Here is a 26,685-nt window from a genome sequence, read left to right as displayed (position 1 = left end):
ATATATATATATATATATATATATATATATATAACTCAGGGTTGATACAGGTATATATAGCATGGTTTTTCATGTGAGAAGTCAGTCCACAGCATATTAAATCCTTGTGTCCAAAAACCATAGCAATATATTTCAAACTTCACAATGACTGTTTGAAATTGTTGTCCTTTTTGTCATAATAACACCAGTGAAAATGTCTTGAAACACTATTGGAGAAAAAGACATTAGGATATTTTTATCTCCATAGGTGCACAGATGGGGTCAGAATGGCTCTCACTTTTATGAAATGTTATGTTTTGTGATTCTTGCTATGAACATGATACCAGTGTGCAACATTTTCACTCACTGACAAATACATTTAACAAAGAAAACATTGATTGGAGCCTTTGTGCAGTGACACATCGGATATTCGGCTTTCCTCTTTTCCTTTTGGTCAGTCAGTCAGTCATGTAACTGTCTCAGTCAAATTTCCTTCTTCAAGTTAGCCGGGAAATTGGAAAGTCACAGCAACAACTGAAGTCCTGAATGTTATCGCAGAGACTTCCTATGAAACCTCGTGAATACAGTAATTATTTTGCAAGGTCATTCTCTTTTTTTTTTCTTTATTTTCGTCTTAACCGCAGGATGCAGGGGATGTCTGTATGTTTTGTGAGCAACAGTATTGTGAAGAGCTTGACTGACAGACTGAGTCCAGCTCAACATGCCCTTCAGGTATCCAGGTATGTTTAGTGTGTAATGTCTAAGACTCATGGACTAATAAAACAGACCCATATTGTAATATATCCATCTTCTGCCTTTGGACCAACTAGCACAACAATTTTTATTAAGGCATTAGAAGCAGCTGGAAGTGCACAGATCAAAACTATACTGTCCATCATTTCCTGTTCTCTGTAGCTGACTTTAACTAGTGTTCCTGCTGCCTGAGACCTTCACTGTTATAGCTACTGATTACCAGTGGAGGCAATATGAAGTTATCCTCAGCAACAGGGGATAGCTTGGGGTCCATCAGTATAGGCTAATTTGGAAAAACAGTCACAATACTCAGATTTTTTAACACCTGAACCCTTCATCTTGGGTCTCTTGAGATGAGCTACTTGCTATCACTTTGTGAATTGGCCATTATTGAAGTTTCAGATTTGTATGAATTTCTTTGGCAGTTGAACCCACATTTAAGACAATTCAATTAATTTAAACTGAAGGTTTTTTTGTATTTGCAGTGGCCTACATGTGTATTTTGGGGGCAAAATGTGCATTTGTAACAAACAAAATTGTACATCTAAGCACATGAAATATGCTGTCAGCTGTAAGAAAATTGTTAAAACAAACAAACAAACAAACATAAATCATAGCTTTCAATCTTAACTTAAGGGTTAGAAGCTGGTGAACAAAATAAATTTAGATGTCACAAACTTTGGCAATTCAAAAGTTGTTGTTTTTAACATGCACTTTTATTTCTATCCTGCTTTCTGCAGCATCAGAAGCTCTTTTGCTCAATACAAACTCCAGCCTTGTCTTTAGGAGTTAACAAGGAGCACTTGAAGGCAGCATGAAGTCACCTGTGTACGTTTATTTATCTATTAAAGTCACAATTCCTCTGTTAGAGGCCATCAGTGGTGACCCCCGGGGACGCGCTGGCCCCCTGTCACCGGCGCGCGTCACGTTTCCCTGCACTGACAGAGCCCGTTCCAAAATAGACGGCACCCACCCATACACCCACCCACCCACACCCTCCTCTCTCCCTGCTCTGCCCCGGTACTCTCCCCCTCTCTCTTTCCTTGCCGAGGAGCGTCACGCAGTCGTCCAGTGCGTCTCCTCAGCAAGTCCGAACCGACTCCAGGAAACCCAGTCGCAGGGAATACAATACAAAAAGGAGTAAACCAAAAGAGCAGGCGGTGCAGGCTTTACAACACAATCCGAGAGAGTTGTCCAGGGAAGAGGGGTCTCCCCAAAACCTGAGGTAAGGCTGTCTTGTGGACTGTCTTTCCTAATATGTGTGTCAGTGTCTGTGCTGCAGTGGGGTGAGAGGTGCGTCAGCTTCTTTACTGCACTGCTGGAAGGGAGCGCGCCTTTGGAAAGCCTTAAAAAAAAAGAGTCTATACATTGTGATTGTGCACTTTCCCCCCCAGCGGACGGAACAAATCTTGAGTCATGCATGGCAGCTGTGGGCTACTTTTAAGGAGCACGCTGTACATTACTAACCTCCCCCCCTCCTCCTCCTCCCTCTGCTCCTCACACCTCCTGCGCCCCTGGCACCCTATGTTGCTGTGTTTATGTGTGTTTGTATAGGCTGTGCGCATTGGCTGTTTCAACTTATTCATTAACGATAATGCGCCACAGAGTGCGGTGTCTTCATGCTGGGGCTATTTAGGATCAGGCTCGGAGGGTGGGAGGAGCGGCTGGCCCGGGTGGGACAGTGCAGTTTGTCATGTCTATATTAGGAAAGTGGCAGTGTCATTCTTTCGCTCTGTCTCGACTCTCCAGAGCTGTGCCATGCGCGACAGAAGAGGGCTATCTCATTAACCTGAGGCAGAATTAAAGGAGCACGTCGGAGTTTTTTTGTTTTTTGTTTTTTATCCCCACATTTAACTTAATTTACTAGTTTTTAGATTGTTGAATAAGCTCTGCTTTGCTCTAAATCTCCCTCCCCTCATTTTAACTAGGCAGACACTGCTGGTTTCAGCTCATGTCAGTGATAGAAAAATCAACTTGGAAAGGTGGTGGAAGCTTGCTTGAGATACTAAATCAGTCACACTCAACATTAAGATATCTTTATTTTATTTGATCTATCTTCTAAAGTCAGATTTTTCTGGGTTTTCTGAGACTTAAAAGCAGACCACGAGCAAAGTATTTTCATGTTCAAATCAGATGCTTAGGCATGCACAATAAATAAATATTGTTTCTTTGTCATTTTTTTTGTTGATAAAGTTAGTTTTGATTCATTATTTTTGTGTATTAGGACCTTATCTCATCAACCAGGTGGAAAAACACATTTGAAATACTATTACTCTACTATGCTGAATACTCTACTATTATTATGCTGTACTTTTGTTGGTTCAATAAGTCTCTGACACAGTACCAATAAAAAAAACACATGTGTTGGCCCTGAAACACACCACAGTTTACAGGCCCGCCTGAAGTGGAAGCTGGAATGTAAATTTCTTGATAACACAGAGCTTCCAGGAAAGCAGCAAGTGCTTCTGTCCTCTCATCAGTCTCGTTGAGTCGTATATCTCCTAGTCTTCAGCTGTGAAAGTCAGACATAAAAGCTGTGATGACAGCAGGTTTTGGGTCACTTCACTTCTTTCTCTTTTTAAAATATCCACAAAAACCCCTGATCTCCGTTGTTACTTGCTATAGTCGGATAGTTATTATGAAAAGACAGACAATTTGAGGTTGTGATCATCCACTAAACCAGAGGAGGAACTCTGCTGCATTTATCAGACGTCTTCAGGGACTGATGCAGGCCTACTTTTCCATTTGGGTTTTTAGTTTTATGTAAGCCAGTGCAGTCTGGGAGTGTGAGTTACACTACATATTCATAGGGATTGTATCACATGCGTGTGATTGAATATAACTGCTGTGCTGTTCACATTGGCATTGTATCCGTCATATATTAGGCTCTCCTCCTGCCTTTTATCTGTTCTCTCTGTCTTAGTGTTTGTCTTTGATGTTTGGCTGTCACATAGTGTTTGGTGGGACAATCAACTATAAATATCTATGCTGATGGCAGCCACTGTTATAGAATATCTCCTGTGTTTTGGAGGATTACAGTCCCTCTGGCCTGGTGCCCGGGACAGCCACAGGACAGCAAGATGTCAGTCAACAAACAGCCTAAAAGCACATTACAGAGCTCATTACAAAAGTTCATACAATATTCAGAGAGGGGCAGAAGTTATTTAAAATGTATCGATGGATTAACAGCATGATTGAACAGAAGGCCTGTGTCAGCTGGTTGCTGTGCAATTAATTTGACGGTGTTTGTGCAGTGAGTCTAATTATGAGTGAAGCCAAAAACAAAGTAAATTCAAACTGAGTAAGATAAATAGCAAAGTATTTAATTTTCAGTACAAAAAGCTTGAAAGCAGTGTTGCTTCATCTCTGTCATCTTCTACCTTGAACTGAAATGACAGCAAAAACATCAGAAAGCTGCTCATAGCAACACATAAAGTAAAGTTCAGCAAGGAAATATTACAAACACTGTAGCAACATGCCTCCATGTCAACAGCAGGCTATACACCATAGAAGGCGATATGAAGCATGGAAACTGCAGATAGAGGAAAGTGCTATATTATAATAACAAGCTCTTCTGTAATCGGTGCTGTAGTCTCTGCTGCATTATTTTTTTAGTTGCTTTTTGTATAAAACTTCCTCCTCCTAATAGTGGGATAAGATCAGATCAAACACTGTTGCTTAAAGTCTTGTTCCAAGTTAAGAATCTCCAGTATGTAAATGTTTATAATTCTGCTGGTGCTTTTAGTTGTAGTCACATTTGGTTTAAAGTTCAAATATTTAGTGAACGTTAATGATGGAAATCTTTTTTTCTGTTTTTTTTTTTTTTTCTGGACCATTTTATCTCTTTCAATCAAGCATTAAAGTTGCTTTACAGATGACTGACAAGCTGATGATAAGACAGAACAAATGTAAACAGTAAAACTAATTTGAGACTAATGTACACAAAGTAGAAGTAAAGAAAACATTTCACTCAACCAAAAGACATGGGGGAGCTGGGGTGCTTGTCATCAAAGTCAAAGTCCAAAAGCCGCAAGAAAGGGTTTGCACACCCAAATTAATAAGATAGTTTATATTGATTTTGTTTAAAATGTCCAATACAAGCACAGGAGGAAAAAACAAGCACACAAAAAAGATAAAAATGTAATAAAAACCAATGAAATATATTAAAATAACAAAATAACAACAAGATTAAAGTCTCTTTCCAAATATTTTACCACTCTTGTTCCATTTCATTCTCTAAATTCTCTGTTTCTGACACTATTCTGACATCTAAACTTCTCCATCACTCTCCCTCTCCCACCTATCCTACCTATGTTCCTCTTCCTTCTTCAGCCATGAGTCGCAGCATCGTGCGGCAGAGTAAGTTTCGCCACGTCTTTGGGCAGTCGGTCAAGGCTGAGCAGGGTTACGATGACATCCGCGTTTCCAAGGTGACGTGGGACAGCTCATTCTGCGCCGTCAACCCAAAGTTCCTGGCGGTCATCGTTGAATCCAGTGGAGGAGGAGCGTTCTTGGTCCTGCCCCTCTCTAAGGTCAGTAAGGGGAAACATTTCTGGGCTGCAGAGGGTGAAAACACAACAGAGTGTCCATGAGTTCAGTGTTCATGTCAACCTATTTATCTCCTGAAGATGAGACAAAATGCTAGATTAAATTTGCATTAGACACATGTTTTTAGGTTTGTACATGCTTGGATTGTCAGTGCATGTGCTCATTGTACTTAATATGTAAGTTAATACTTGTCTATATATTCTACACCTTTTCCTTTATTTTAATCTTAAGTGATTGCTCCATGTGCTCAATGGAGAAAGAAGTTGGAGCTCCAATATGTTCCATTAAAAGTGAAATGAGCTGCATATCTGAGAAGAAAACCACATGATTTAAAAACCCGTGAACCCAAACAAAACCTCTCTTCTGCAGAAAGAATGTGGATAAGATTGTCTTGTTTGTTTTTGGGAAGTTGATCGATCTTTAGTTGGTTGGATTGTCCACCAATGAAATATTTCAGCATCTATTGGATGGATGGCCATTAAATTTGGTGCACACATTCCTGTGCCCCATTAGGATGAATTGGAGTAACTTTGGAGACAAGTAATGCTGCACCAGTGAAGCCACTTCAGTTTCAGAAGTTTGTATCTTTGTGTTTTGTTCTGGAATAATTCTAAGACAAAGTTTCCACTATTGGAAATATATGACATCCACCTAATAAAATGGTGATGAGGATGAAATAATGGAAAATCTTCAAAAAGTTATTGATTATAGGCACAGGAGATACAATTTCAGGTCTCCATGAAGGTTTACAAACACCATTCATACAAGTTTATTGTGTGTAATTTTAGTGTAAGCCACAATAAAGTGGTATCGTATCATATCGTAAGTTCATTGCTCAACATTATTGATGTGCCTCAGCCAGACATGGGTTCGGATTTCTTGACTAAGCATTAGTCTTGTTCAGAGGCTCGTCTCAGTAACTAAATGCTGTGTAATGTTTAGCTACTGTATAAGTAGCCATAGCAAGTTAGAAGATATATGACACAATCAGCAGGCTGTAATGGGGAGGGTGAAGAAAAAGACTCCCAAAGCTTTTGGCAGGTGACTTTGTACTGAGGTCAAATCATTCCTGTGACCCCAGATATTTTAAATACACAGAAAAGAGGGTGTCTCATTCTGTGTGGGTGTTGAGGTTGGGCCTATAAGGTAACACTTTATGTCACAGGAAGACAGAACAGAAGCCAGTTTTCAAAACTGATCAGCGTCATCTCATGGTATCAGCAGTTTAAAGATTGTTGAGGGCAGTTATTCCTTTTAAAAACAACTTATCTTCATTCAAAAGTTGACTTTTGCATGTTTTCCTTCTAACAGCTGAGGATATAATATTATCTCCAAGCTGTTATGTTGGGGAAGCTTTTGGAAGGACACCATAATTGCCGAAACAGAAATACACGGACAGGAAAAGTAACAGGTCAAGACGGATCAGACGCTTCAGTGTGGTGTTACAGTTCCTCGAGACCCGTGATGATACCAGCATCGCCTTAAAATAAATGCTGGACATCATGACGAGACAAGACTAAATTTGTGCCAATATTTTGATGTACAAGGAAATGATATTGCAATCGACTTTGATTTAAGGGTTGGCTATTCAAGTGATTCTATCTAAGTAAAATAGGTTACTGGCACACATATTTTGTGCATTTTACAGATTAGCTAAATAGCCTTTTATCAGACCAAGAAGACATATTAAGAGTGATCCAGAAACACATATTTAACTGCTGAAGTTGATTCAATAATACTTTTAATCACACATGTTCAAAAACCCATTTATTTTCTTGGGCAGTCTTATAATGTGACCACGTAGCTGCAGATCACATCTCAAGGTGGAGCTCTCCAAATAACTGCTGACGCCGCTGTAATCGGCCAAGTCTGCAGCAATTTAGTTGACCTGCCCTGTGAGATGCCTCCACTCAGCAGGAATCATTTGAGCCGGGCTGCAAACACCAACCGTCAATCACAGCCCGGCGTTAAGGGAACTGAGAAGTTCATTAATTTCAGTCAGAAAGATACTGTAGTTTTTAAGAAACATTATAAAATGTTGGTATCTGGTGAGTTAACTGCTGAGTAAAAGCAGAATAAGACTCGCATAAAACAAGAGTGGCGTGAAATTTAGAAATTTCATGTCATCACAATGTCACACGTTCACCAGTGCCACCACAGAGATTCATCAGCATGTCAGTGGTGGTATTTAGTGACTAAGACACAGAGTAATACACAGGTTTTTCGAGACACTGGTAAATGGACGTGATTATATACTGGAGTCACGGTTGAACAGACATGCTATTAATATACTCTCTCGATCCTCCATTTTCCCCCCTCTGGGTCCCCAACCGGCCACAAGAAAAACTCCCCTTTCAACGCCTCGTCGCTCAGCTATAAATACACCTCTCTTGGGGTGTGTGTTTTGTGTGTGTGTGTGTGTGAAGGGAGTGATATCTCTGAAGATGATACACATGTTCACAGGATAGGAACAGGCAAAGATGGAATAACCTGGAAGTGACGTCATGAGGGATTTTATCTTGCATCTTTGTAAATTGTCTAGTTTTATCCTCGGAGTCCACCATAAAGTAGCAGGTCTCTGCTCAGTTTTTAGAAAGGCTTTTGGTTGAACCTTGAAGGTTTTGACCACCACATTTGGTCCTCTTACCATCCAGGCCAAAAATGTGGACATTGGTTGTCATTTTTCACAAAGTCAGGCAACACCGGCTGATGTATCTCATTACAAGGCCCTAAACTATGAGGAAATTTCTCTGCTTTGATGTGAGCAGACTATCAATCCTACCAGAACATGCAGAACATTCATATTTGTGTCTCTGTTATTGAGCTAAAAATTAAACATTTTTCTCATGTGGTTGCAGTACCCCAGTAAGCACTGATTTGGTGATTTGCATCTAGGTTCAAATTTGGCTAAACTTGTTTGAAAAGTAAACATTTTAGACATCTTCACTGCTTATAACGGTAGTTTCCAAGGTTTGTAATCCAAATGGTCTATATTAGCAGCTTTTCCAGGGCCATAGACCCCGGGGGACTCTAAAAGCCCCAGTTTCACTTTGTCTAAATTGGCTTTTGATCATTTGAACTTTACTTGTCCTGTGTCAGTCTGTCAGTTTGCCGGTTGGTCCACCACTTTGGTCAGGACTGAAATATCTCAACAGCTATTTGAAGGATTACCCCCTCCCCGAAGGATGAAGCCTACAGACTCAGGAGGGTGAGAGGTGGGCGTTAACAGGAGCCTAATAGCAATTTTTTGCCCCACAGCCTGTTAACAAGTCAATCCGACCATTGTTGTGGCATTTCAATGACTCTGTTTCAGCAAGTAGTTTGGACCAACAATCTCATCATACCAAAAGATCTTCATCAGTAGATGGAGTTTACCTAGTTTTTATAGAATTGAAGATGTTCAAATTTCCATCTTTTCTGAATTCTTTAAGGACTTCTCATCGACGATGGCTGAAAAGTTGAGTTTGAAAGTTCATCCTTAAGCTTGGAAATAGTTGACGGAACAATCACACCACATGATCCATGTGTAGGAGTAGCAAAGGAGTTCCTGCTCAAAAATTGGAAATTCGAACATCTAGAATTCAAAGAAAGCTCCATCTGCTGATGAAGATAATGTGTTTTGATAGAAAGCAGGGGAACAGATACTTAATTGACTTTATTATCTCCAATGTCAAGAATGAACTGTCAGTCTCACCTAGTCAAAAATCAGAAAACATTTCAATATTAGTCTGGTTTTAAGTCAGACCTGCAAATCACCACATCAGTGCTTACTTGCTGTTTAATTCTTCTTCATGAAATGGTAAGTTCAAGTATGCGCACAGTTCTAACACAGTCCTGTTCGTCACTGCTGCTGCTATGTGCTGCAGACAGGTCGTGTGGATAAGAACTACCCGCTGGTGATTGGACACTCCGGACCCGTCCTCGATATTGACTGGTGCCCTCATGACGACAACATCCTGGCCAGCGGCTCGGAGGACTGCACCGCAATGGTAATGACAGTGTGTGCATGCGCGTATCTTTGTGTGTGTGTGTGTGTGTGTAGAAAAACAAAAATTGAGTGGGAGAGAGAGGATTTCAAATGCATGTGGAGGAGTTTGTTGTTCGGTGACTCAGGTAACAGTCATAGAGGTCGTCTCAGCTTGAATTCATTTTGTCTGCCCGCTAAATGAACAATAAGAGAAGTGAGTCAGTGAAGGCATCACTGTGTCTACCTGTCTGCCTGTCTGTCTGTCCACCCACCTGTTCCACCTCGTCTCCTCATCTTTATCTCTTCATCAGCCTGTTCGTGTTCATCATATTTTGTCCTTGACAAATTGGTCAGAATCTGTTTCCTGTCTGCAACGAACTTCGTCATCGTAACGCAGCAGCTAATCGTGCCTCTCCAACAAGTCATTGTGTGTGTGTGTATGTGTGTTTCCATGAAGGTCAGGTGGAGGATAAATTAGGAATCATTTATTAGACCGTATGATTTTTTGGCACAGTGTGCTTTCACAGTATATCATCTTCCTCAGACTTGAGGTTGCTAAGGGGTTTTGTGATACTTTGCTGTGGCTACCTTAAGTGTTTTGATATGCATTAAGTGTCCCTTCATCAGACAAGAACATCTCAGACAAATCTGGAGGCTAAGCATGCAGGATATGTAAACACAGGATGTAGACAACAGTTCAATCATGGTGATAAGGTGATTATTTTTGCTCTCCCAGCTGTCAATCGACTCACACTCACAGGAACTAATCAGTGAAAATCACATCAACTTACAAACTACATTGTGGCATCTGTGCCTCCTTATCTGCATAGCGTTAATTTAAAGTTAGGTCTGACAGTAAAGTTTAAATTTATACCTGATGGGGGGGACAACTAAAAACATTATGCACACATTATGCACTTGATGAAGGTTTTAATGTTAAGTTTTTGTTGAACCTGTTTTACAGAGGTGTTGTTTCAACTTAATGGTTATTTTGTAAGTTGTAGTTTGTGTTGCTGTTGAATTGTATCTGGTTTTTCCACTCATTGTTATAAATTAGGTGGATGAAACAGAAGAAACATCTAACAGTATAAAGGAATACAATTCAACAGCATCACAAACAACAACCTCCAAACTGACCATAAAGTTGAATTAACACCTTTAGAAAACAATGTTAACAAAAGCTGAACCTTAAACATTACAACCTCTATAAGGATATGATATTAATGCAGGGCTGTTATATTAGGCTGTGTTAGCTTTAGCTATGTGTACTCTAATAAACTGGCAACTAAATGGAGTCATCATTGAGGTTTGGACTGAGGAAAGAAAACAAAAGCTCTAGTAGCTTTTTCAGGCCTGTTTGTGATACACTGCAGGTATGTGGCTCTGCAGCTCATGACTAAGTTCAGTCAGCAGGGGTCACTGTGAGGCCAGGACCGCAGGAGAGGGAAACCTCAGTTATAGGCAACTTGACACATACCGTACATTTGTGTCAGAATGTATTACAACATTATTCATGCAAAAAAAGTCCTTTAATTCTGTTTTTATGCATTTTTTAACTTCAGAATATGATCAATTATAATAAATGTTTGAATTTGCACATCTTGTCTGTGATTGGAAACTATTAATTTCACTTCATGAAGTGTTTCACAGTTGAAAGAGAAATCCTGGCTAGAAAATGTCCATGACAGTGATTAGTTACAAAATGAACACACACTCTCCAAAAGCTTGAAATGAGAGCCATATTTAATGCCTGTGATGTAACTGAGAGCTGCTCCACTGACACAAATCAGGGCACAACTGTGACTGTAACTCCAAGGGTAATTTTTTGGTGATGGAGACACATTTTCTTCTTTAGAATTGGTAATACAACTAGGAAATAAGGTATATTTGGTGAAAAATATCAGATTTAAGTAACTCATTCATCTCATGTTCCAGTTACTGTCATCAATATGCAACAGGAAATCTAGAAAAAAATATTCTGTTGCCTTTGTTCACAAAGATATACAGTATGCTCCTTACTTCACATTAGTCTGTTTTGTCTGTGAGCATAAATGTGCAGTATGCCGAGTATGTCAGCATGTGTCAATGATTACATTTTTTGTTTGTATTATGAAAACATGTCTGTTGACTCAACATTGTATCTGTGCATCAGCACAGTTGTCACTGAGGACAGATTTGCTCACACTTGTTCAGAACGACATTGCAGGAATCTTTGTGCGATTGAATGGTTGAATTGTTGCTTCTCCTTTGGCAACAGCTGCTGGGATACTGTTTGAGTGTGCTGAGCTTGCCTTTGTGTGTGTGTGTGTGCGTGTGTTTGTGTGTGTGTGTGTGTACAAGATATTCCTCATGTTGTGGGGACGTAAATCGGTTTACACAGTCATGTTGTTGGCATTTTCCTCCCTTAATGGGGTCAAAAAGCAAGTCCCCTTAACGTATATCATGCATTTTAGGGTGAAGATTTGGTTTAAAGTTAAGGTAAATTTAGGGTTATGTTAAGGTTAGTTTAGAGTTATATTAAGGTTAGGATAAGGGTTAGGCATGTGGTGGTTATAGTTAAGGTTAGGATAAGTCTCCAGGAAATGACTGTAAGTTAATATAATGTCCTCTGAAGTGATGGAAACACGACTCTGTGTGTGTGTGTGTGTGTGTGTGTGTGTGTGTGTGTGCGCACGTGTGTGCATGTGCGTGTGTGTGTATGCTTTGTTTATGTCCAGCACACAGATGGACAGCCACAGCTGTCCAGTCTTGGCAGTGTTGCCGGTGTGAAGCTACAGAAAGGACATAACTGTGATGTCATTCTCTTCAGTTCACAGAGACGGATCATTGTGTCATCTGAAAAGGCTCATTAGAGAGTGTTTATGTGTTTGTGTGTGTGTGTGTGTGTGTGTGTGTGTGTGTGTCTAGCATATGTGGATCAACTTATCACCTGCTGTGTGCTGTAACTGAAAAGGCCACACTTCAACACACTGCTAAAGAAACGTATTGTCTGTATGACATTAATGACAGATGTGTGTTCCTGTTTGTGTTGTTTCAGCACCATCCTGAGTACTTCACGAGGAATTCATAAAAGCACAACGTAGTGCTGAATGTTCATTCAACCTGTTCAGGCCCGTTCATGTCATGACACGTCAGTATAGGTTTTATATGAAGGTACTGTTGCATGCGTACCCTGTGGTCAGGGTCATAGGACACTGAAGTCATGTTTTTTTTCAGTTTGCATTCTAGCATTTCTCAGACTCAATATCATTAAATAAGACTTTTTAAACCAAAATATAAAAGTAAAAATAGGGGACCATCAGAATGTTTTCCTGTAAATGTGGGAAAAGCTTTGAAATAAAAAGTTAACAGAAATAGAGACAATCGTCTAGTTAAATGAATAAAATATTGTTAAAAACATGTTAAATAATTAGGAAAGATTACTGTTGTTTTCTTAGTGGCTCATCAGAAATTGCTTCAGCAGCTAGATTGTGCAGGAGAACTTTGGACTCCTGTCGTCAGTATTTCTAAAGTCGTGGATGCTTTGCCTGTGGCCTCTCACCCAGTGCATGCTGGGAAAGGCTCCAGTGTCCCAAAAACCTAAACTGGATAAAAAATGAATGGACTGATGGATGAAAATCTGTTTAAACATTAAAAATGTAAACATGCCATTGTATATTTGGCATTAACATAGATTTTGTAATAACTGATAAGTGATCTTTATTTAGAGCATTATTTGGACATTTTCAGTAAGCAGTCTATTGGATTTGCGCACAGATGTGGACACTTGTTGGTGGGTGTAATCAGTTGTCACCTTGGCTATAAGGCAACATAAACGTATCATTGTAACAACAGTCACTGACAGTTAATATATGAATCTATTAAAATGAGTGAGCTGCACAGTAAATCTGTGGCAGCGTGTTAAGTTTAATGGAGAATTCAAACACCTGCAGTTCCTTCGTTTGTGATGTGTGAGTGAGATTTGTGCCGAGGTATAAAGAAAGCAGGTTGAAATACTGTGCTCTGATACATCAATAATGACATATGCACACAGCACCTGCGGGGTCATCTTGATGTACTGTGAGATTGCAAACCTTTGAGATGTGACTTTTACACATCTCACGTGAAACTGGTTACGTCAAATGAAATGAAGTTGTAATTTAATTTATAATTTTCCTTTCAGGCACAAACAATTTGACAGATCTTTTAGATGCTTACAAAACAAAACAATATTACATTCCTAATCGCCACCAAGAGGAAAATGGGTTGAACTTCGAGTACCCATTTTTAGTATTTGCTCTTGTGTGCATCAGACATACACATGGGCTGCACTGATTTTCCTCCATCTGCAGGTGTGGCAGATCCCAGATCACTCACTGACCCGACCCCTCTCCGACCCCATCGTTGTCTTGGAGGGACACTCCAAACGTGTCGGCATTGTCACCTGGCACCCCACCGCACGCAACATACTACTCACTGCGGGTAGGACACACACACACACACACACACACACACACACACACACACACACACACACACACACACACACACACACACACACACACACTAGTTTCCTTGACATTCTTACGATCTTTGACGAGCGTGAATAAAAGAACCAGGAAGAACCTCCTTTCCTTTGATTACACAACATTTCAATTGTCAATCTTCTGCTCTGACCCCAGGCAGTGATAACTTGATAATCATCTGGAACGTGGGGACAGGCGAGCCCCTCATCTCCATGGATGACCACCCAGACCTCATCTACAGCATCAGCTGGAACCGAAACGGCAGCTTGTTTTGCACCACCTGTAAAGACCGACGTCTGCGTGTCTGCGACCCCCGCAAGAGGGAGGTGGTTGCGGTGAGTGAGTAGAAAAATAAGACAAATGCCTTCCAGTATAATGTATTCTTATACAATAGCACCACTATTTGAGCTCTTTTAACAGTATTTTGACAAATATACTATAATACCAGAATTAAAACAGCAAGAATGATACATAAAAAACAGAAGACACAAGTTGATATTATACACTATAAGATTAACTTTTCAGCTTCTCTGTAGCATCAACTTAAACATCAGTAATATCACAGGAATGCCACAGTGCCTGAAGCACATTTTGTCCCAGTATGTTTTCCCATCGAGATATAACACAATAATGTACTATTAGATGGTGATATGTTTGATTTCTTTAACAAGAAGTTTAGTTCAATAGAATCACAGGAATTCAGGACACAGTGAGACATAAAACACATCAAAAAACTGCAGAGCTTATTTTCTTAGTAAAACTGAACAAAGAAATCTATTCATCTGAGATGAAATGATTGATTAAACAGCTAAAATGGCTAAAAAAAAAAGTAGAAAAGGGAATGAAAAAATAAATAGAGGACACAAATGACAGTTTTTTTTAAACCTTTAGCTCTGGTAATAATGTCTGTCTGTCTGTTTGTCTGCTGACCAACAGGAACGTCTGGCTCCACATGAGGGGATCCGTCCAATGAGAGCCATCTTCACCAGAGATGGAAACATCTTCACCACAGGATTCACCAGGATGAGCCAGAGAGAGCTCGGGCTCTGGGACCCGGTAAATGAACAATTACATTTCAGATATTACATTAAAACAAAAGGGGATATTTGGAACATAAAGGAAGAGAAATTTCAGTGTTATAATCCGGTAATTACCAACTTTGAATTTTAAGAATTTTAATGTGATTTTAAAGGTATTTAGCTTATCGTAATATTTTGAAAACATGAACCTCATTTTTATCAGGTTATTACCCCATTAATGTCACCAAATAACCATTTTTAATCAAAATATTAGGCTGATATAACCTTATTGTCAGCAGGTTGCGGTATTGTTCTTGCAAAATGTTACTTTTTTAAATAGTTCTGCCTCATTATCTTTAGATGTGTTTCCCCATTATTACCATTTTGTTTTTGTCACAAATAATTCTCTCTAATATTAAACTAGACACATCTATTGTTAATACCAAGCTATTGACTATATTACCTCTTTATTATCAGAATATTATCCCACTTTTACCTCGTTATTACCTAGCTGGAATGCTACTCATTTCACATGCTGTTCATATCAAAGGGTGCAGAAATATACATGCACTTAAATGCGTGTACACAACCAAATGTCAACTTTATCTGCTTTATCTCCACAGACAAATTTCGAGGAGCCTATTGCACTGTTGGAGTTGGACACAAGTAATGGTGTGTTGTTACCATATTACGATGCAGACGCAAACATGGTCTACCTCTGTGGAAAGGTACAGATTCGTTGCTTTATTGAGAAAATTCTCATGTTTGTAAATGTTTGCTCTGTAAGTGTAAATGTACTATAAAATATACAAAAATCTGTTTATATTGATTGGATTTCCAGCCTTAATAATAACAAATTCACTATTGTTTGTGTTAGATTTTACACACTATATGTGTTTTCTGTGTTTGTGTGTGTAGGGGGACAGCAGTATCCGTTACTTTGAGATCACAGAGGAGCAGCCGTACGTCCACTACCTCAGCACCTTTAGCAGTAAGGAGCCCCAGAGAGGGATGGGCTTCATGCCTAAGAGAGGTGTGGACGTCACCAAGTGTGAGATCGCCAGGTAAGATACTGACTGTACTGTAACTCACCAAAGATCACAGCTTTATAGTGTTTTTCATGAAATGAGATTGTATTTATTCGATATAGATGCCTGTGGTTCTCAGATGAACTTTTTTTTGGTTCTTTATGTCCTCAGGAAGGAATTCTTCACAGGAGATATGATCTATTAATTGTCTATAAAGCATTACTCTACTGTACATATTTGACTTGTAGTTTTATCCTGCTTTAGAGTTTCACTATTAAATGCCTTAAGCTCTTTCTCTAATCATTTCTCAACCTATATGGGATGTTGTGGAGTGTACAGTGAGAAATGAGTTCAAAATAATGAAAAAAAATTTTTTTTTGGAGAAACATCAAACACCCATATTCATATAACTTATGTGTTTTATCACTTCACGTCAAGCTGAGAGCTGTTCTGAGGAAAAAAAAAACATTTTTTTCCCACCACTTTATACTCTGAGCTCTTCCCAAACAAAATAAAAACTCATTCACTCACTCACTCACTCAAATACACAGATTTGTAACAGCTGTACAGAAAAGCACAACTAATGGGTTTCCTTTTTTCCCCCCCTCTTTCTTCTCTATTTCATCATCTCACCTGTCGTCTTAGGTTATACAAGCTGCATGACAAGAAGTGTGAGCCCATCACAATGACAGTGCCCAGAAAAGTAAGCCCAACCTCCTTTACAAGCTTTTGACTTTTAAACGATTTCCATTACCGCTTCATTAGTAATCTGCTGTATTATTTATTTTCCTCCAAATGTTTTGTTTTGTTTGGTCCTTTCATCTTCTCTTCCACTCAGCCTCTTGAGAAGACAGAATGACAGACAAAAAGACTTTTGATATTTAGATTTTAAACCTGCAAAAGCAACTGCTGTATAGTACATCCCAAAATGAAAGACAAAACCATATTGGTCTCTTTTCCCCCTCGCCAAATCTCTTGCACAGTCGGACCTCTTCCAGGACGACCTGTACCCAGACACAGCAGGGCCTGATCCTGCTATGGAGCCTGAAGAGTGGCTGGAGGGCCGCGACGAAGACCCAATTCTGGTGTCCATGAAGGATGGCTATGTGCCACCGAAGAGCCGAGAGTTTAAAGTGACTAAGAAGAACATCCTGGACTCCAGACCCACCACTCGACGCAGCATGTCCACTGTTGACAGCAACAGCCTGCCGGTAAGTTGTTTATCTTATCTGTTGTTACATGCTCACATACTGTGTGTATCCTGCATCTGAACTGTTGGGTACCTTTAGAATGAACCAAGGGAGCCTCAAAATATGTTCATTTACATTTTTATTTTTATGCATTTTATATTACATTTTTCACCACATTAAGCAAGAGTAGAGAGCAAGAAATAAGAACTAATCTCTAAAATCACCATATACTAACAAGACCTTTACAGAATTTGGAGCTGCCTAATTAAGGGGTGAAGTTTTGGAACGAATGATTTAAATAAATATTACTTTTCTTTTCTGATCTGCTTTCACACTGTGGGCTACAAAAGCTGGGCTGTGTTGCATCAGTGCGTAAACACACTGCTGCATTTGTAGCTTTATGTTTCACATTTTTAATTAAAAAGAAAGCTTTACAGCCCGTATTCTGAATGCACTGTTACTTCAAACAACATCTGACGCTTTGTTTACCACATTTCATTTATCTCTCTTCTATATGTACCTGCCCACAACTTTTTGTTTCCAAAGCTCCCCTCTTTTTTTTTTTTTAGTTTTTTCTAGTTACTCACCGTCTTTGACCTATTTTTCCTCTTTCTCTTTTTCTTTATCCTTAATTTTCCCCTCCCTGTCGCTGTCTTGTTTTCCTTTCTTCTTCTGTTTCCTTCTCTCCACCCTTTTCCTGTCCAGCCTCAGTTGCTTGAGAGGTTGTTGGAGGAGATTCACAATCTGAAGGCTACAGTTTTGTCTCAGGAGAAGAGAATCTGTGACTTGGAGAATAAGCTTTCCCAGTACACTAATGGCACTGCTTGATGAGCTGAAGAACTGGTCTGAATTTCAGGATAATTGTTACTATTGAAAAACATTTCCCTTGCATAGACAAGGAACCAAATATTCTAACAGTGTTGCCTCTTTAAAGGTACCATTGTGTAAGAATATGAATGTGGAGAATGTAAATGCAAACTGACGGTTTAACAAATTTGAGCAAATTACATCTGTATCTTGTGTAATCATTTTGTGGTTGATTGTACATAATCCACATTCCAGTCTTAACATGACGTACCTTTAATGCTGTGGCAAAACATTCAAATATATTCACACCTTTACAGTAATTTGTAAAGAATGAGAAGAGTGCAAAAGTGGAATGAAGGGGGCTGTAGGTTTGTCGGACATGTGCAAGTTGGGTTAAAGGTCCGAAGAAAGTCAACACTGTTATCACTTTTTTAATATTACTGTGAGAAAAGGACAAGTATTTAAAAAAAATAGCAAAATCAAATGCCAGAAAACAGACCTTCTGTCTGAAATGCCAAAATCCTGCTTTCTAGATGTTTTGGTAAATAATAAATTATATAACCTTCAACCAAAGACACACATATCACCATTAAAGATCCACAAAAACACACATTTCAACACATGTAATTGACTTGCCCTCCGTATCAGATCACTGACCAGTTTATTTAAGTAAGTCTCTCTGAAAACTTTTCAAAATGTAAATAGTGATAAAGGAAACAGGAGAAAAAAATGTTGAACTTGTAGCAAAATGTGAAAAGCCAAACGTTTTGTGTTCTGTAAAGGATTATACATTAGACACACTATGACAACAATAAAAAGTGTTTTTTAAAAATGTCTGCCTCTTCCATCTGTTGTTATGTTACTGTTTACAGATCATTTCCTGATGAGAAATGAACATCTGCCATCTAGAGGTGCTGGACCCTTCACAACCCATTTTTTGTTTTTTTGTTTTTTTGAGGAGGATTTTTATGTTCAGTTTTAGGTTGGTTCATAAACAGCAAAAAATACATTAACCGGATAGAAGACAGCACAAAAAATTAATCAGACACCCTCATTCAGAGGATAAAATACTTTTAACGGCAGTATTAAGCCCTATAATGGTGAAGCACCAAGTGATTTGTGCGCATAGCCAGAAAATCAGTTTGAGGTTTAAAGCTGCATCAGTTGATTTTGGCCACTAGGGGGCAGAAAAACTCGAAAAAAGCTGACACAAAGCCTTTTACATATTAACACCTTGTAAAGTTAATGGCTAACAAATTAGTAAACAATTGACCACTTGCACTTAATTTATATTTATTATAAATTATTATATCAGATGCTAGATGCTTTACTTAATTTCTTTACCAGCTAGTACTGTATCTAAGTTTGCGTTGCTGGGCAGGTAACATACAATGTATTTATCAGAACTTGTTTCCTAAAAACAGCTGGTTGCTCCTCCTGGTTGTGTTGATAAGAGCAGTGAGACTACACTACAGGTAACTCTCTTCACACTACACATAGTCGATTGATTCAATGTTCATGAAGAAAATTTAGATTAATGCAGCTTTAACTATTTACAACTTTGATATGGAGTCACTGGATGCCCAGTTCAGTACATGAAGCCCTAGTACCACCATGCTCAGGCAAAGAAGGGGCGAGTGACTGACTTTGGTGGACATAGAGACAGCAGCTGTTGAACCTTCCCGTGGAGTGTAGACACAAGAGCCTACATTTCCCACTCGATCCACAACCAGCAGCTCCACATCAGCCGAACAGCAAGACGCCCTGTAGGACACCAGGGTTATGTTCTCATTGCCAGCATCCAGGCTGGTGTTCAGGGATCCATTACCCTGTCTGAGGCTGACACGGTCCACACCCGTCCCTTCAGCCCCATCAGTCACCCGGACAGAGAGCTCCCACATCGATAAGCTACAGTTGTTAGAGCAGTTGGACTGCAGGCTGAGCAGCTGACACACTGGCTCAGTGAAATCAGTCACCTATGAAGAGAAGAAAAAGTCAGTGAGTTATCCCACAAACATTTAGTTATTTATAGGGATAGATGTTGAGACAAATCTTTGTTTTATGGGTCTGTAATTTTTGAGTAATTCCATAATTGTTTCCAAGATGTTTCCTGAATTTCGTAGTAAATAGAGGGGAAATAGAGGCAGAATTCAGTTGGTACACTAACAATTAATTAATTGCAATTAACTACTAACATAAACCAAAGAGTTTTTGCATTTCCTCTCTGCATCAGTCTGTCACTATAAAATAGAGGAAGGAAGGAAAAATCTGAAAAAAGCATTTCTACATATAAGGAGAATAAAGTTCCTGGTAACAAATGATTAATAAATAAATATTGACATGGGAAGGAGCTTTTCTATCAGTGAAGGGATTTCCATTTTCGCCATAATTAGTACCAATTTACATAATTCATAAATAATGAAATAAAGCGAAAGCAAAGATTTCTTTAAAACTTGATTTTTTTCAGTGGGGGTGTTACCGTGTTGACGACGGAGAATCGCAGCACCACATAGTTTGTGTCTTCGCCGCCAGGGGCCTCTGCCTCAATGGTCAAGGTGAAGTCAGTACCAGATGGGGTGTTCAGAGGTGCTGAGAGGGTCACTGTACTATTAACGCTGTTCCCAGTTTCCAGGAATAAACTGGCTGGAGAAGTTGAGTCGAAAAGTCGGTTGTTGGTGGCTCGGATGGTAACATTTCCCCCAATTCCCATGGTCATCACAGAGAAGGGCACAGAGAAAGGTGTTCCTGGTACTAAGATGCTATTCGAGTCAGCCTAAACACAGAGGGAATCTGTTACAAAGTGAACATTTACCTAGACTTTTGGCTTTTGATGTGATGCGTCTGAAACACTGATGGTCTGAGATGGGTACTCACAGTAATAGTCAGATTGGAGGCCCTAAAGTTGATGGGTGACTGCCTTTGGAAGACAATCGTTGAAGCTCCGGGGGTATCACTGCTATCCTGTCCCTTCACCCGCACCACAAATTCCACTGATGGTATCCTGTCAACCCGAACTAAGAAGTTTCCGTTTGCTTGTGGCTCCACAACTCCTTTCACCTCCCCTGACCCCGATGATTCAACCAGAGCGACTTCTGTTACCGTGGCGGAGTCGCTCCCCGTCAAAGACACCAACAGGCTACCATTAACACCTTTAAAGAAAAGGAAAATTCATCAAGTATGTTTGACTTGATGATGTTACGTCAGCATATCATCGCATTCACGTTACAGTTTCTCCTACCAGCTCTGGGACGTGTGTCAAGAACATCAAATCCTGTGAACGGGCCCTGCGATGCCTCCACAAAGTCAAACAGGAAGTCAATAGGACTCTGACCTGCAAATTAATGAAACCAAAACAAAAAGGCTTAATAAACAAGACATGCATCATTGCTCTCCCTACTCACCACTACTCTACCCTTCTTGTCGCCTCTTTTTTACACTATCTGAACATTGCATAAGTGATGAACAGGAGTGCGTGCAGTGACTCAGTCACAGTTTTTTCACATAAAAGGTCAAATGGAATGGGTTACTTTGGGAGTACAAAGATTATTTTGTTTTCATTCATCAACAACTTGTCCTGTGATAGTAATGTGGTCAAATTTTTGCAGGAGCTGTGCCGTAGTTAAATAGTTTGTTTTTATCTTTGTCAAAAAGACCAGGTGTTCGAGTATTACCACTCATTTAACATGGAATATGGTCAGGAGCATCATATTTCTGCCTTCAGAAAGAATGATGAAGGAAGACCTGAGGGATTAAACTGAACAATAAGAGCTACAGTGGAGCAGAAGTTAAACCTGATGTGGGTATTTGCTGAGACTGCATGTCAAACCACACAAGACAAAATTATCAACCACACATGTGACCCTCCCACACACAAGGAACAGACTGGAACCAAAAGTAATGTTTTGACAGTGTTCGCTCCAAGGTAAGTGGTGGTAAGTACGGGTGAAATGCCTCTAACAAAGTATTCATTGTGTGATAAAATTAAATCAAATAGACATGGAGGTCTCACCTATGACCTTCAGAGTGTAGGGATTGGTTGACACCATTCTCATTTCCCACTGTCCCACTTGTGTATTTAGCTGCAGAGTCTGGAAGTTTCCCACTGATTGAGATGCAGAGATCAATGATCCTGTTGTGTCGGTGCTTTGCTGAGACTCACCTATAAGAATAAAACGATAATAAACACACTTGCCTCAAACTTGACGAAAATCAGGTGTGCTACATTTAGCATTTTTTAACATCACATTACTTGGAAACGTATACAAGTGCAAACAAATATTTGAATGAATAATGGGTAAACCTCTTTATCATCACCAGACATCTTTTCCCTTAAACCCTTTCTGTTGCACTTTTAGCAAACAACTGTTCTCTCCTTGCTCTGTCCTCTATTGTGAAATTGGTGGTGCTAACCGATCAATAACGCAGTTAATTCAGGGGAACGTATTTGTGCAACCCACTCGTGTCTCATGACTGACTACAAACCATGCTGCACCTCTTTTGTTGAGCAGTTTATACTCCTAATAGCTTCTTCCATTTTCGACACCAGTGCTCTCTGTTCACTTAGTGGTCAGCGATGTCAAGATAGTTTGCAGTTTGCAAAGTTTAACTCTATGTGAAAGAACAGTAAAGATTTAATTTGCATCTGCAAGCAAATCTAAAACTTTTTGGTCTAAAATTTAACAATAGAGCAAATTCCACCTGCAGAGAGTGTAAGATGTGTTGTAGGAGAAAGTAAAGCCTGCCAGTGTAAAAGTTACTGATGACAGTAATTATATTGTAATGACTCAAAATTAACATAATGAGAAAAAGAGAAAATATTTAATTTAGAGAGTAGTATCACCTGTAGGGCTGATGAGAGTGAAAGTGAGAGACCGTCCAGTGATGTAAACTGTAAGTTTTGTTACTGTTTCATCAACCACGAAAGAGAAATTATCTGCCTTTCCTGGGCTCCTGGCTGCCTGCAGAAGGGTCACCTAAGAGAGTAAATTAAAGAGATGACACAGTTGAAATCTTTAGATTGACAAAACTATCTAGTAATGTCCAGTGAGATCTATGTGATATTACCAGAGAGGAGCTGGAGGACTCTGTTATGATGCTGGTGGCAGCAGGGAGCTCACTCTTTGTGACTTCAATAGCTTGACCTCCTGAAGCCTGAGCCAGGTCCCTGTACAGCTGCACATCTGACGCTGCTATCTTACTGTGTTGCTGCTTGTCATCTCTCTGCCTCCGACGATTGAGCACTGTTGAGCCAGTAATCATGAAGTTCACCTGTAAAGAAAAAAGAGAGAATGAAAACGTAGCCATCAGAAAGGCCTATAGCAGCCATTAATGTGAGTAAAAAGTACAAAGTGAGAAAGTGTGTCCAAACTTTTGACTGGTAATGTATATATTTAAAGAAGTCACAGTACTGTCATGGTGTGTATCCTTTGACACTGACCATATATTCTTTTACACACTGACACCAATACTAGATACCCACCACTGTTTGGGTCCGCTCTATGAGTGCAATCACTGTGCTTTTCAGGTCTTTGTCTTTAGCAGGTGCATCCGTGAAGACGAAGATATCAGAGCTTGTAGGAGCAGCAGTTAAAGCCAGCTATATGAAGAAAACATATTCAGAATAGTTTTAGTTAACAAAAAAAAAAAAAAAAACTTTTTCAGGACAGATTTTGAAGTAGTCAAACACACATCACAGCACCTGAAGCCCTGAAAGACTCAGTTCCTCCTCATCTCCTCCACCAGTTGCCGTCAGTGAATTAAGAGCATCCTCGAAGACTTGTGGGTCTGTAGTCCTTATCAGTGGCCCGAATCCTGAAGATTATTTGGAGAAAGTAGAAAAAAAAGCATTTGTACTCTCCATCTTCACCCAGACGATGTTTTATTTTTAATGCAAAATACAAGCATATTTTCACAAGCAAAGTCCTTAAGGTCCTACCTGGATCATTGAAAGGTACCAGAATGTAAACTGAGGGCTCGTTCTCTGTTCCCACCTGACTGTTGATGATCGAAGAAGCGACGTTTCTCACCGTCTCAATATCATCACTCATGCTTTTTGTGGTGTCAATCACAAAACAAAGAGCTTTACTGGATCCTTTGGAGATTCCCATCATCCTGAGTGATGGAGACAGACGGATAAAGGAATTAACAAACTTTGAACTACAGGAGCTAAGTTCAAACTTAGCCTAGTTATAACCAAAGTGTTCGCTAAGTGGAAATTTATGCATTACTAAATTAAAACCGCGGTTGCACCACAAAAAACTCGTTCTTCTGTAGAGACAAGTTGACTAAACTAGCTAAATATATATAAAGTAGTTGAAACTAGCTCCACCTCCAGCAACTACAACAGTAACATGCTGCTTACACACTGATGCTTCAGTATTAATAATCCAATGATGTCATATATGATAATATATCAGTCAAACCACTATTTTACTGCAATACTTTAACTATATTTTGATGCTAATACTTATGCACTTTTACTTAAGTAGGATTTTTCATGCAGGACTTTTACTTGTAATGGTGTTATGTGGTATGTGGATATAAATAAAACATAACATAAACATAAAACATACATAAAAACATATATAAAAGTCATACCTACATTCACAAAGGATTGTAAGCAAAGTTTATTTTATCTTTTGGCCCCTAAAACTGTTATTTTTGGAAGTTATGTTACAGCTTGTGATCCTCTTATACATCCATGTGACGCTACAGTGACTTCCTGTTTACATATTTGGTTGCTTCTTATTGGACAGCACTATTTACGAACAGCTGTTGCGACTTAACAGAACTGAAAAATGCAGAATGGGTTTCATACTGGAGGAATGGTCTGTCACCGGCAGCCCCTCGAATGTCCTCAAGTAGCTCACTACTCGCAGCGATCGCCATATTTGCTGCTTCAGTGTGGAGATGTCCATGGCTGGAGCTAAACGTGTCTTTGTTGATCCCACCTTCAGGATCGATGGTACTTGTTTGATCAATTGCTCCTCCGTGGCTGCATTTTCCTTTTCAACAAATGGCATGAAAGAAACAAATAAATACACAAGTCTGTTTTTTTTTTAAAATAATATCATACTTTTCTGAACTGTATTCTTTCTGCTTTCTTTGTAGGGACCGTTGTGTGCATGCTATTTTTAGTTTCAGATGCTGTGTAGCAATTAGAGAAAGTCTCATGAGAGGTTAGAGGACATTTCTGATAACCACGATGAAGTGTCTGTTTGGTGTGACAGATGGCAGCAGTATACACAGTTGACTCAGTGTAATAGCTGAACTCAAAACCAAAACAACCACCACTAAAGGCAAGGTCAAGGATCATCCCCTATGCCTCTGAGCGCAGGGAGTGGAAAATGTCCCTCAGGTAGAAAACAGGACTTCAAGCAAAAAACTTCAGAAAAAGATCAGGATGTGAAGATATGCTCTCCCAACAACAGCACAAATAAACAGAAAACAAATCTTTCACCATTAGAGATAAAGAACCATGAAGGTGACTACTGTGTTGGGTTTATCTCCTGCACTTAACTGTACGTTGGATCACATCTTATAATTTGGAAAGTATGACATCATCGCTGTGGCAGTCATTTTTTAAAATATGAATGAAAGGACTCATTTACCTTTCGGTTTGGTTGCGAATAGAGGCACAATAGAAAAATACCCAGAGGTCAGTATCTTGTCTTGAATGATATCCTCTAAAATGTTGTTCCTACAGTCGTCTCCAACACAGTTGCGGCAGGTCGCCCTGCTTTCATCTGTGGAAATTCACAAGACATTTTAATTATGTTGTCTTCTGTCTTCCAATCGCACCCAATCTACATTCCTCAACCCTGGTGGTATCTGTTTGTCACATCAACAAATGTTACATAATACAATCTCTTTACCTGCTATGTTACCAATGCTGGTGTCTGATCTGATTAGATTGGAGTTTGGGAACTTGTTCCCCAGTTCCACCCAGTTACTGTGACTGTAGAAGTCCTTCAAGTTGACAAAAGAACATTAATAATCCATATAAGTTTCTTTGAATCCTTTTTAAAAAGTGTTTTTAAAAATTTGATCAGTAAAATAAGCACAAATACCTGTAAAGGATGTAAAATCTCTCCCAGCTTCTGCCTCGCCGCCTCAAAATTTTCTTGCTTGTTGCTGGCCTTGACAGCCTGTATTCCCTCTGTGATGATTTTCCGTCCTTGAACAAACATTTCTTCATCAAAGTGGAAGCTTGCATTGAGAGCATGACGGATGTCCACCCGGACATTTCTCAGTATGATGAATGTAATGGCTTTGTGGAAACTCTTAGACGATTGTTGTGCTCCACAGGCAACAGCAACACCCTTAACAGTGAAAGGTTGTGCCTACACACACACACAAACACACACAAACACACACACACACACACACACAGAGTCAAATCATAACATTGTTGAAAGAGATGTATTATTTTCTGATACAATATCATGGTGGAAGTGAATTCTTACAGGAAAAGTGAAGTCTGTCCCCTCAGCCTGGGCCAGAGCGCGGCACACCTGCACAGTGGCATTGAGAATCGCTCTCTCTGTGATCTCCAGGTGATTCAGAGAATTTCCAGGCAGTAAACCAAAACCCTGAACTCCAGTGTGCAGGAGCAGGAGACATAAAACAGCCAAACCTCCAGACATCATTCCTCGAACTGTCTCAGATAGACTGAGGAAGAGAACATTTATTCAACCTCATCACCTGGTACAGGCTATATCAGTGTCATTGGTCTTTTATGTTCTCCACCAAAGGTAAATGTTTCTAAAGTCAACAAAATTCATACGGGTGTGTTAATGATGGCAGCTCAGCAGGCAATTGAGTTTTTAAAATTATATTAGTTTTTCTTCTTTGTACAGAGAGATTTAGCATTTAAATGGACTTTAAATG

The 26,685-nt window shown here is 39.5% G+C and overlaps 2 protein-coding genes across 2 annotated transcripts; one reads left to right on the top strand and one right to left on the bottom strand.

Moving 5' to 3' along the window:
• Positions 1–1,754: 1,754 nt before the first annotated feature.
• coro6 (coronin 6) lies at positions 1,755–18,630 on the top strand. Its single transcript, XM_067608301.1, has 11 exons — positions 1,755–1,957; positions 5,065–5,264; positions 9,147–9,269; positions 13,579–13,708; positions 13,909–14,087; positions 14,689–14,808; positions 15,395–15,499; positions 15,690–15,835; positions 16,445–16,502; positions 16,783–17,010; positions 17,695–18,630. Exons 2-11 carry the CDS (start codon positions 5,067–5,069, stop codon positions 17,815–17,817), a joined length of 1,410 nt encoding a protein of 469 aa, XP_067464402.1. The 5' UTR covers positions 1,755–1,957; positions 5,065–5,066; the 3' UTR covers positions 17,818–18,630.
• On the bottom strand, positions 18,457–26,444 carry LOC137196294 (von Willebrand factor A domain-containing protein 7-like). Its single transcript, XM_067609162.1, has 14 exons — positions 26,262–26,444; positions 25,866–26,138; positions 25,671–25,764; positions 25,448–25,541; positions 23,732–23,907; positions 23,495–23,607; positions 23,276–23,392; positions 22,861–23,064; positions 22,637–22,769; positions 21,806–21,955; positions 21,035–21,127; positions 20,671–20,945; positions 20,276–20,569; positions 18,457–19,772 (listed from the first exon to the last, which is right to left on the bottom strand). Exons 1-14 carry the CDS (start codon positions 26,442–26,444, stop codon positions 19,350–19,352), a joined length of 2,622 nt encoding a protein of 873 aa, XP_067465263.1. The 3' UTR covers positions 18,457–19,349.
• Between the last annotated feature and the right edge of the window lie 241 nt (positions 26,445–26,685).

The sequence above is a fragment of the Thunnus thynnus genome, chromosome 13, assembly GCF_963924715.1.
Source record: "Thunnus thynnus chromosome 13, fThuThy2.1, whole genome shotgun sequence".
Classification (NCBI taxonomy): Eukaryota; Metazoa; Chordata; class Actinopteri; order Scombriformes; family Scombridae; genus Thunnus; species Thunnus thynnus.
The sequence above is the reverse complement of the archived record's forward strand: the minus strand, read 5'-3'. Positions and strand labels throughout refer to the sequence as shown.

Coding starts and splice junctions, on each gene's coding strand:
- coro6 (XM_067608301.1), top strand. CDS start 5,067: ATGAGTCGCAGCATCGTGCGGCAGAGTAAGTTTCGCCACGTCTTTGGG. Junction 5,265..9,146: donor TGGTCCTGCCCCTCTCTAAG/GTCAGTAAGGGG, acceptor TATGTGCTGCAG/ACAGGTCGTGTGGATAAGAA. Junction 16,503..16,782: donor CAATGACAGTGCCCAGAAAA/GTAAGCCCAACC, acceptor TCTCTTGCACAG/TCGGACCTCTTCCAGGACGA.
- LOC137196294 (XM_067609162.1), bottom strand. CDS start 26,444: ATGATGTCTGGAGGTTTGGCTGTTTTATGTCTCCTGCTCCTGCACACT. Junction 23,393..23,494: donor TGAGTCTTTCAGGGCTTCAG/GTGCTGTGATGT, acceptor TTCTTCATATAG/CTGGCTTTAACTGCTGCTCC. Junction 20,570..20,670: donor CCTCCAATCTGACTATTACT/GTGAGTACCCAT, acceptor CTCTGTGTTTAG/GCTGACTCGAATAGCATCTT.